The following is a 12,101-nucleotide window of genomic DNA, read 5'->3' on the forward strand; positions in this document are numbered from 1 at the left end:
TGCCAGCAGTAAGTCAGACTTGTTCCCGGTGCGTGTTGGACTCCGGCAGGGCTGCCCTTTGTCGCCGGTTCTGTTCATGATTTTTATGGACAGAATTTCTAGGCGCAGCCAGGGGCCGGAGGGGGTCAGGTTTGGTGACGACACGATTTCGTCTCTGCTCTTTGCGGATGATGTTGTCGTGTTGGCCTCATCAAGCCAGGACCTTCAGCATGCACTGGGACGGTTTGCAGCCGAGTGTGAAGCGGCTGGGATGAGAATCAGCACCTCCAAATCCGAGGCCATGGTCCTCAGTCGGAAAAGGGTGGCTTGCCCACTCCAGGTTGGTGGAGAGTTCCTGCCTCAAGTGGAGGAGTTTAAGTATCTTGGGGTCTTGTTCACGAGTGAGGGAAGGATGGAACGGGAGATTGACAGACGGATCGGTGCAGCTTCTGCAGTAATGCGGTCGATGTACCGGTCTGTCGTGGTGAAGAAAGAGCTGAGCCGCAAGGCGAATCTCTCGATTTACCGGTCAATCTACGTTCCTACTCTCACCTATGGTCATGAGCTTTGGGTCATGACCGAAAGGACAAGATCCCGGATACAGGCGGCCGAAATGAGCTTTCTCCGCAGGGTGGCTGGGCGATCCCTTAGAGATAGGGTGAGAAGCTCAGTCACCCGGGAGGAGCTCAGAGTAGAGCCGCTGCTCCTCCACATCGAGAGGGGATAGCTGAGGTGGCTCGGGCATCTGTTCCGGATGCCTCCTGGACGCCTTCCCGGGAAGGTGTTCCGGGCGCGTCCCACTGGGAGGAGACCCCGGGGAAGACCTAGGACACGCTGGAGAGACTATGTCTCCCGGCTGGCCTGGGAACGCCTCGGTGTCCCCCCAGAAGAGCTGGAGGAAGTGTCTAGGGAGAGGGAAGTCTGGGGTTCTCTGCTTAGACTGCTGCCCCCGCGACCCGGCCCCGGATAAGCGGAAGAAGATGGATGGATGGATGGATATAAAAAGCTTCAGGCTCATTAAAAAAATACCAAAATTACCATTATAAATATTATTTGTATGTGCTGTTCATTTATAAAACATTATAGTGCTGTTAGCTTAGCAACATGATAAGGTCTATTGAAATCAGTTGTTAGTCGTGCCTTCCTGCTTACATTATCATTTAAAAGTTCAGTTTTTTTCGAGAAATTAAAGGGGTCATATGATGTGATTTCAAATTTTCCTTACTCTTTGGAGTGTTACAAGCTCTTGGTGCATGAAGAAGATCTGTAAAGTTGCAAAGACTAAAGTCTCAAATCCAAAGAAATATTCTTTATCAAAGTTAAGACTCTGCCACGCCCCCCCTAAAATGGCTAATTTAAACACTCCCCCACATGTCTACGTCACTATGTGGAAACATTTGTGTAATGTCACCCAAATGTTCACACAAAGAAAGAAGTCGTGGTTTCAGTAACCACAGTTAGTGTTGAAGCAGCCATGTCAGGGAGCTGCTGTGTGTATCTAGGCGAAAGCAAAATAACTTTATTTGGCTTTCTGAAAGTTGATGCATTTAGGAATCTTTAAGATTATTTACAACAGAACAGCAACGTTTCGTGAACCTAGGAATGGAGGTAATTCTGACTTTGCTATGACAATCTGGCGCTTCTGAATCAGCTACTGTAAGTATGTTTTGTTATTAGTTTAAGTATTTACTATTGACTGTTCAAATGCGGAGTTTTGCACGTAGTGTGTGTGTGAGTGAGAGAGAGAGTGAAAGAGGGTCACAAAGTGGAGTCAGCTGTCTTAACCGTCCATGGCTTAACACATACGAGCTTCATCGCTGTGTCTGTCACTCCACTCTGTTCCCTTTTCAGGCTTGAACTGATGGTAAAACTAAGGACATTATTAACTGTCTTGTTTTATTTTGAAAGATAAAGCTCACGATTATGGAAGGGGGCATAACATTTCCGATGAGTGCTTGCGGTTTTCAGCCAATCACAAAGCAGTGGGTCAGTTGGCCAATCAGAGCAGACTGCTCTGAACGCTTTTGAGAGAGCTGGGGAATAGAGGACCTACAATAATGTAAAGTATTTGAAAAATAATGTGTTTTTTGAGCATGTCAACATATTCTGTTACACTAAATACATCTTTTTAAAAAAAAGCATCATATGACCCCTTTAATACTTTTATTTTTTACTTTTCAGTATGAAAGCGTTAAATTTAGCATTGCAAGATCTTTTAATGCCATTCATGGTAGTGAGCTCATTTGTGGTCTTTTGTGAAAGAACAGCAACAACGTAATCAAGATCCTTCTCTACAGCACTGTGCTGGTGTTATAATTAGCTGAAACGTAATTAGTTTTCTCTTTGAATTCTCTCATGTTTAAAGTACACTTCGATCATCTCAGTATCTGTACCTCTGCTGGAAGTCCTTAATGAGCTTCTTGGCCTTGTTGTACTTCTTTTCCAGGGCCTGATACTGACTTTGGGCCTCCTTCAGATGCTCATTGACCGTATGGCACAGAGTCTGAGCCTCAATCCAATAGCTCTCCAGTTTTAGCATCCTCTCCTTGTTTTCCTCGATGCTTTGCTTCAGCTGTGTTTTCTCTCTCTCCCACCGTGCCTTCTCTTTTTCCACAGTGGCAAGCTATATAGAGAAAAAGGATAGAGACACAGGGAGGAAAAGAAGGTAAAAGTCCCACAAAGTCAATAAGCATATAGTGAACTGTTTAAATGGACATAAGAAATAGCATGAAAACAAAACCATCCCAATTTACTTACTTAAACGTTCCTGTGCATATTACTTTTATTTTACAGGAATGATTGGTTGATGTCAACATGTCCATATGAGCCAGAGGAATATAAATTGCTTTGTTCACACAATTAACAAATTTAAATGTAGCCCTGACTGTCTGCACTGTCATTTTATAAGTGATGAAATCTGACATTTGTCCAGACAGTGAAGTCTACATCCGGCTCGTCTACATGGGTTGCTATGGTAATGATGTAAACGTCAGCACTATGCCAAGAGATTTTCTCAGACAACAACTGAGACCTTTCATGACATTTGCCACCGAATTCACGATGTGCTTAAGAGAAGGTGCTTTAAGCATTTATGCGTATACTGAAACTAAAACTATTAAAACTAGTTTTCAGTAAATAAAGAAAGATAATATGCTGCCTTTCTGAAGTCATTAAATCTTGTTGGTCCACTTTCCTCTTGCTTACTTGATTAATGATAACAAACTAAGAAGTCTTAAGTATAAGGGAAATTTACAATAAATCCAGTTGTTCTTTTCCTTCAATGTTCTGCAAACTCCAGTTGAAAAAAACAAACAGATCCAATCCAATTTGTAGCTTTTTGTATTAGATATTAGCAGATACAGTAGCCTCTTACCTTGTTCTTGAGTTTCTGGATCTCAGCTTCAGTGACAGTGTGTTTAATCTGCAGCTGTAGACACAATGTAATAAGAGAGAGTAGAAGAAAGATAAATGCAAGATCAAGGACAGTCCTCCTCTCAAAGGGAACTGACCATAGAAGCTTTCTCTGCCTGACGACACTCTTTCTCTCTCTCTCTCTCTCTCTCTCTCTCTCTCTACAAATCCAGACTCGAGAGAAATAACAACAGAGAGTGAGCAGGAAAAGGGCAATTGAGGAAGGAATGAATTCTGGGATACAATATTTACATAATTTCTCTCAAAAGAATATGGTTTCTCATCAGCAGCAACTTTCAAGAAGAGCAGTGAAGATAATATCTAGTCCTACTTGCAAACCAATACAGAAACGTTATGTTGACTATATGTATACTGAATCTAGGCCATGTGGGTTTGACAGGAAAAATGTGAATCAGATCTATTTTCTGCAGGCTGATTAACGTCATGGCATGGTGTCAGTGGGAACCTTTTTTTATTATTATTTTTTTTACAATTTATTATAACTGTTTTCTATTGCAATACATTTTTAATGTAATTCATTCATATTTAGCATCATTTTTTAGCAGACATTACTCCAGTCTTCAGTGTCACATGATCCTTCAGAAATGATTTCAATATATTGATTTGCTGCTCAAGAAACATTATTATCAATGTTGAAAACAGTTGCTTAATATTTTTTCTTTAATGATTAGAAAGTTGAAAAGATAAGCTATTATTCAACATGAAATGAACTAGAAATTTATTGCCAAAATCAACAAAATTACAATTTTCATTTGTATTTAGACAGAAAATAAAGCTGGCAGCTGACTTAGCTTGACCTTTTCAGTTTTTATAAAGGTTAAGTACTTCCTTTCATTAATAATTCGTTAAATGTGCATGCAGTCTAGGTTTACCTCTCGAAACTTCTGATAAAGTTTGGTGGCATCCAGTTCTGATGGCGAGATGATGTCCTCGTTTTCAGGTAAATTGAAAACCTCAATGGGCACATCTCGGTCTGTTCCTGTCTGCCCTGCCTCGTCTTCCTCATCTGTGGCATACTCCCCTGTCTGAGCATGGGCACATGGGAATAAACATTTGCACTGCATTTACTGGAGCAATCAATGTGAGGGGTTTCTATCTTTAATAGGTGGAACAACTTTATATTGTGTGTCCAGGAAGCTGTATTTTCTTAACAACAATACAGATACTAGACCATATCCATATCCTAAAAACCTGGCTTTGATTTTATATTAACTGGTACAGTATGCTTAGCCAAATGAAACGTGAACTCGATTGGCACAGATCACTGAGATGTGCTATTACATTTTAAAATTATTTAACTTGGCAAATCACAAAAAATTTTAAATAAATAAATAAAACAAATCCCTTATCTTTTTTTTATTCATACTGCCCCCAAGCTGGTCTGTTATCTTAAAATGATTTATATAGCATTTATTTCTCCTGCTTGCGTGTTGTTTCTGCTTGGCTGGGGTTTGTATCTGGTTGCAGGGCAGGGCTGCTCCCTGGGAAGCCTCCTTTCCAGATCAAATTATTCTGCCTGGAAGGAGGCCCTAAATAACCCAGCCCTACTGTACTGCTTTAACCTGAGTGCTCTCTTTTGTGTTTCATCCGTGTCTCCTTAAGTCTCTTGCATTACACTTGCCCTTTGACCATTGGTGGTATGTAAGATATTTCATCTTCACATCAGGCAAGTGAACGCATGATAAGTGGTAAAATTACGCAGTGTAGTCTTTATCCAGTCATAAAAACAGAATTCACAGTTTAACGCGGAATGTCACCTAATTTGTCAAACTTTGATTTAATTAATCAAAAGTAGGTCATTACACTTAAGTCACGATTTAAAAAATATGTACAGGATGATATGCGTGTGTGTGTGTGTGTGTGTGTGTGTGTGTGTGTGTGTGTGAGAGAGAGAGAGAGAGAGAGAGAGAGAGAGAGAGAGAGAGAGAGAGAGAGAGAGAGAGAGATATGCCTGTTCCATCACCACTAACCTTTCCGAGCCTTTCTTGGATGTCCTTGTAACCACTATATCCTGCAGGACCCTGCTGTTTTAAGGCCATTTACTGCTGGCAGGCAACTTATGAATGGTTTTGGCAGCTGCTAATCCACAGCACAGTAAGATTTCAGACAGGTTCACACCATTCTGCCTCAGTGAACACACCAGCCCCTAAACCATCATTTCTTTTACATGACACTGATATGACACATTTAAACAGACATTCACATGTGCTGCCACTCAAACACCACTGCCGTGTGCACATTCACACAAGCAAACACCCACCCACCCATATGCAAACATGCTAATCTTTAGCAAGGACTGCTACATTCATTACAATTCCTAACGGGCAGCCTGTCTGTTGGGAGTAGCCACCCGTGCCAGAATTAATAAACAGTGCTGATCGCACAGCCATCTCAAGAGTGCAGTCTGCATCCGAGCCAGCCCGCTACACAATATCCAGACGTTACCGCAGAGGAGGACTAATAAAACCATACGGGAACATAAGAATGACATCAGCTAAATGTATAATGTGCGATTTCAACACATACACAGTCCAAATGCTATTTTAGATTCTCACTGACAAATAATGAGAGGCATTAAAAAGTCACTCTTGCATTATTAGTACATGTGAGTCTTGCATCACTCTGCACTGCACGAGAGCCTATAATGCTAAATTATCCATGTCCTCTGAATCACAAGGTAGAAAATGCTTTGTTCGGTCTACTGATGTAATTATCTTTGAAACGTAGCAAGCAATTAATTCAATGCTTTCTTCAGTCAGACCCTTCGTATAGAATCCCACAGCTGTGACAGACCTGCAAGCATTATGCTAATGCATCGCATAATAATCCTTTGAAACAGATCGTAGCACAGTCACAGACGTGACAACAGACTTGTGGCCCTCTTGTTTGGAAAGCCAGGCTGCCCACCGATCTGCTAATGAGAACTGAGCAATAACTGCTCAGTGACTAGTAATATAACAAACCCCATCACCTCTCCATGGAGCAGAAAGCTGCCACTGTGGGTGTTTTTTCCATGAGAAGCTCTCAACAACCTAAGCACACTTTGTGACTGCTGAAATCTAATTCGCAACACTGGAGAAATAACATGGCATGTTTTTATTTTTATGTAGAAAGACTGATTTTTAGTGTATGAAAACCAAATATCAAGCGGTATATTATCAATTTTCTATTTTAAAATTAAATTTTTGTTGCATTAAAGTAAAAGAAAATTATTAAAATAAAAAATGTTTTACTCAGAAAAGAAAATATTAACATTTACTGCTACTACTACTACTAATATGTGTTTATGTACTGTATATGTGTAAATAAATGTATACACACACACACACACACACACACACACACACACACACACATTAATACCGCTATTTAGCAAGGAAAGACATAAATTAATGTTACAAACTATTAGCTCTACTTTGCTTTTTTAAAAACCTCTAATCTAGGGGAACCAACTGACATTTATGTTTTATATTTTTATTTTATATTTGAGAATTTTCCTTTCAACAGGAAGCCTTAAATAGATGGAGCAATAAGTGTTTTCATGGCACTGTAGGCACTATACTATCTTTCCAACTTTCCAGTTGCAAATTTAGAAAAATATGGTCAAATGTAGGATACTGTGAGAAAAATTATACAACAGATATGCTGTTAAACCAGAACTGGCAAACCCAACATCTCATAGTATTATTTTGAATATGACCAGACAGGTTACAGCTAGATTTTCTATAGATTTTGACTAGCAGAACTGCTTCATCCTGCTGAAATTTGATGTGACAAATTGTAACAGGTTGAGGCTTGTAGCATGGACGAATCATGGATAATAGATTTGAACCTGCTCCAACTGGCTTGTGACGGTTGATTAACCAGTTCAGACAAGCTCTGATGTGAGACCTGTTCTGTGCTCACCTCGTCATCATCAGCATCATATTGGGCATACTGTTGCTCCATCATCTCTCTCTGACGTCTCTCCTGCTCCAGAGTCTGACTGATGAGTTGAGCCACCTCGCTCTGCTGTCCCGGACGCTCTCGGCCAATCAGAAACCTGCAAAGACATATCAACTGCTAATGAGAAGGGAGGGGCTTTGTGAGCAAATGCAGTTTGGCAAAGTCTATAAATGAACAAAGAACAGAATAGATTTTACATAAAAGGGGTTGGTATAAAAATGTGCATGGTTAAATTGCACGTCATTCATTAAAATAGAGAAAGGTAAAAAAACAACATCAACTTATTTTCTATTTCAATGAAGCGAAATATGTCAAGCCCTTTTCTTACAGTGTCTGGCTTCAAACAGACGTTTTTGTTTTCACTTCATGATGGATTGTATCTTTTATAATACAACCTATAAATCAATGAACGTGACAGGAGGTAATTCTTGTGAGGACAGTGTTATAAATGATTATGAAAAAGTGAACATAATAAAGGTTTAAAAATTTTAACAGTTCTACTTGAGAAAATCAGGGAAAGAATGATTGCTGAAACATCTGAACTTGAAAATGAAAGTTTTTCATAAAATGTCAAGTTTGTCATTTCTGCACCACTAGTCGCACCAAACATAATGGCAGAGAATTAATCTCTGAATGTGAATGACCTGCCTTACAATACTGAGCAATAATAAGTTCAAATAACTTAATAAATAAATAATCAAATATTTACTTCAAAGTCAAATATTTTATGCAAGCAACATTAAAATGTTAAAGTTACCTGTGAAAAATCAGTTTCCCGTGGTGTGCTAGTGCTATTTTATAAGACCCATCGGTGAACCTGATGTTTAAGAACTAATATATCAACCAAACAGATTTTCTACGCAAGACATCAGTCTACAAATGACTTACATATAGTTGTCTGTGCATAACCCCCCATACACTACCATTCTAAAGCTTGAAAGAGTCAGGACATTTTTTTATTTAACACTGATATGTATTCATCTAAAAAAACAAAACAAATAGAAACATATACACCTAGGTGTGTTTGAGGGTGAGAAAATAATGGGGTAATTTTCATTTTTGGGTTAACTATCCTTTTAGGTTATTTGACAAAATGATATAGAATTTTATTATATGCCATTTATCAATTTCAAGCCACTTCATAAAAGGAGTGAAATTGTTTAATAATTTGGGATAAAGACCACTCCCTACGATAATATTCACCCCATCCTCTGCACTGCACAATCCATGTTTTGGAGAACCAGCAGGGAAGTCCTCAGCATGGAGTCCTAATCACCCTGTATTAGGCACAGATAAGGTCCCAAATTTGATCTACATGAGAAGCAACATCTGGGCCAATACTGTGTGATGCTGAGCATCTCTGCTGCTTTTGCAGCACAGCTGACCTGGATACAGTCCTCTCTTCCATCTTGATACCACACACAGGGATCCCAACTGCTCCGGGACAGAGCTTTCTTATTGGTAAAACCCACCATTATTATTCACATACATCTGGAGTGACAGGATGCATTTCAGGATAAAAGCGTCACCTCACCCAGTGAGGAGGTGTTCCTGCCAACTTGATATAAAAATCCCTAGACTCTGATACTGAATCATCACAGCAATTAATCACTCTTAAAGGGTTAGTTCACCCAGATAGCAAAATTATGTAATTAAGAATTTACCTTCATGTTGTTCCAAACCCGTAAGACATCCGTTTATCTTTGAAACACAGTTTAAGATATTTTAGATTTAGTCCGAGAGCTCTCAGTCCCTCCATTGAAGCTGTGTGTACGGTCTACTGTCCATGTCCAGAAAGGTAAGAAAAACATCATCAAAGTAGTCCATGTGACATCAGATTGTCAGTTAGTGAACTGCTCTTCACAGCAGTTCAGTCAGTGTACTGTTTGAGTGCATGGATTACTCCGGGATATTGGTTTGTTTGAGAGGGAGTGTCAGCCACATTAAAAGGTTAACAGCTTAAGTCATTTGTGGATTAATGCGTATTAGAGATGTGAACCGTTTAAAACGATTCAGTTCGATTTGGTGAACTGAATGATTCGTTCGCGAACAGACAGACACGGAAGAGAAGACAATGCTGAATAAAGTCGTCGTTTTTGCTATTTTTGGACTAAAATGTTTTTTCGATGCTTCAAAAAATTCTAACTGACCATCTGATGTCACATGGACTACTTTGATGATGTTTTTCTTACCTTTCTGGACATGGACAGTATACCGTACACACAGCTTCAATGGAGGGACTGAGAGCTCTCGGACTAAATCTAAAATATCTTAAACTGTGTTCCAAAGATAAACGGAGGTCTTACGGGTTTGGAACAACATGAAGGTAAGTTATTAATTACATAATTTTGCTATCTGGGTGAACTAACCCTTTAATAGAGTGTCAATCTTCATATGTCACTATTGGTGCTCACTGGTGCAGATAGTGTTTAAGACCTGCCTTTAATTCTTACATTAGGTTAAATATAGCACAAATTCCAAATCTGGGCCACACTGCCTCATTGGTGAGAACAGAGAGAAATAGAGCATCACAGTCCTGCCCACAGCTGGTGCCGGAAGTAAAAATTCAATGCAATTTCTGCATTGACATTTGGGGTATAAGCCATAAAAACGTAACCATACATGGTAGACTTAAAACCAGCTACGGCTGTACTAAGCGATAGTATATGCTCATATAAACGCAAAAGGATCATGGGGCACTAATCTTGTTTTGATATAAATGCCTTTTATTCGCGATGTCTTGGCTAAGTACTTCATTACCCACAATCCTGAACAATCCCACAATCCTACAGTGATGCATCTGATTGGTGGAGCTCGTGTAACTGTCTGGTTAAACCCCGCGAAGGTCCGTGAAGACCGAAGATCATTAATAAAAAAATAAAATAAAATAAATCCTGTGTTGCGTTTTTGCACGGTAGACTTATCAGTGCAATCATGATCTCCTTGGCTGCCATGAGAGTTTTGCAGGGAGGTTGGTAACGTTAGTTAGCATTATCGTCCACTTTAGCAAGGCTAATGTAGCCTTCATATGGTACGAGTCATATCAAGCATTTTATAATGCCACTGTTAAAACAATATTTAGCCTAGGCATACCTTTTTGTGCATTTACTGAACATTTGTGTAATGGCAACGACATGTGTTGACGACTTAGCGGTGATTGCATTCAGGTACAAAGCACTGCACCACTTTCACACACGCACCCAATATAAATTACACGATGATAAATATAAAAATCAATACACAATACCTATATAAAACACTATTTATTTACACGATTAATACTGAAAGAATTGCTATTACTGCACATTCACTATATAAAATAAAATTCACTGGAGGAAAAAGTTCGCGCGAGCGGCCGTCATCAGATTTGGAAGCATAGACAGTAAAAGAATGTTTGGAAGTCGCTCAAAAGGCTCGTTCGCGGTTGTGGCTTCAGTCGAATTCAATGAGGGGCGGTGGTTTATGGGATGAGTAGTTCCTGCGCTCGAAATGAAAATATGTACACAGTCTTGTACCTTTGACTTTTTTTGGATTTTCTCTTAATTTTTTCACTCAAAATGATATGTTATATGCATATGAGTTCAGCCGTAGCTGGTTATCCTCAGACATGCTCTAAAACTCTTTAGATACGGATTTTTCTGAAAGTCAATGGGAGAAATTAATGGGAAATTTACTTCCGGCACCAAAGCTCTCTCGGGCTGTGGGCGGGACTTTGATGCTCTATAACCAGCAGGAGGGAATAAATTAAAACCAGGTAAGGATAGACGGCTGAAAAACAAAGATACACTTACGATGATGTGGTGCAATTTCTGAGACTTTCATAGTACTAGATGAACTTGATGTTTTCCAGTAAAAATCTGACTATATAAATGTCACGCTGTCTGGTCTCTGTTTCCCTGAGTCTCCACTAGTGGTCTCACTTCCCCATATGCACCTCACCGTAGGCACTACAATTCCTACAAAGCCTTGTCTCTTCATCACAGTAATTGCACTCCTGTTAATAGCACTCAGGTGTCTTCACTTGATAGTCATTACCCTGCCTTTATTTACCGGTCTTTTTCTGTTTGTCTTCATGGAGTCCTTTCATTCCGTCACCCAGTTTCCTCACCTTCCGAGTTTCCTTGTCTTCCGAGTTTCCTGTTCCAGTTCCTATTCCTATTCCTATTCCTATTCCTATTCCTGTTCCTGTTCCTGTTCCTGTTCCTGTTCCTATCCCTATTGTTTGTTTGTTTTGGATTGATTTCTGGTTTTGACCCCGCTTGTTGGATTCTGATTTGGATTACCCTTAATAAACCACACTGCGTTTGGATCTCTCGTCTCCTGTGTTTCGCTGGGTTCCGATCGTAACAATAAATACCTAAACTATATAAAGTTATATATCTGTTACGGACCTGCCGGCTCCTCCTCCTCGTTTTGCCTTTGCGTCTCCCCTACAGGTGAGCAGAGCACAGGTGTGGCGTGTTGCCTATAATTGCTTCCAGGACAGTGGGATTGCTTCTGGTATCCTGGATGTTTAAAAGCTCTCCAGACCTGGTTGAAGTCGGCCGCCGCTTCTCCTTCTCTTCTGCACCGTTTTGTTGATTTTGTTTCCTTGTACATGACTCTTCATATACCCTGATTGCATACGTTTTCAGTTCTCTAGTCTAACACTTATACTGACTTTATTTACTTTACGTTGCTCATTCTTTATCATTAATAAATGTATTTTCTTTAAAGCAAATATCCGCGTGGTCTTCCCTCTCTGT

General features: G+C 39.8%; 1 protein-coding gene across 6 annotated transcripts in view; it reads right to left on the reverse strand.

Moving 5' to 3' along the window:
• Positions 1-12,101, reverse strand: part of LOC132104274 (neurabin-1-like) — a 58,229-nt gene that overhangs the window by 11,502 nt on the left and 34,626 nt on the right. For all 6 annotated transcript variants that reach the window (XM_059509621.1, XM_059509622.1, XM_059509620.1 and 3 more), the window contains exons 6-9: positions 7,318-7,453; positions 4,284-4,436; positions 3,353-3,406; positions 2,373-2,602 (exon numbers count right to left, since the gene is read on the reverse strand). In XM_059509621.1, coding sequence (XP_059365604.1) covers positions 2,373-2,602; positions 3,353-3,406; positions 4,284-4,436; positions 7,318-7,453 — 573 coding nt within the window. The remainder of the gene's footprint in view (positions 1-2,372; positions 2,603-3,352; positions 3,407-4,283; positions 4,437-7,317; positions 7,454-12,101) is intronic.

This window comes from Carassius carassius, chromosome 25 (genome assembly GCF_963082965.1).
Source record: "Carassius carassius chromosome 25, fCarCar2.1, whole genome shotgun sequence".
Lineage (NCBI taxonomy): Eukaryota > Metazoa > Chordata > Actinopteri > Cypriniformes > Cyprinidae > Carassius > Carassius carassius.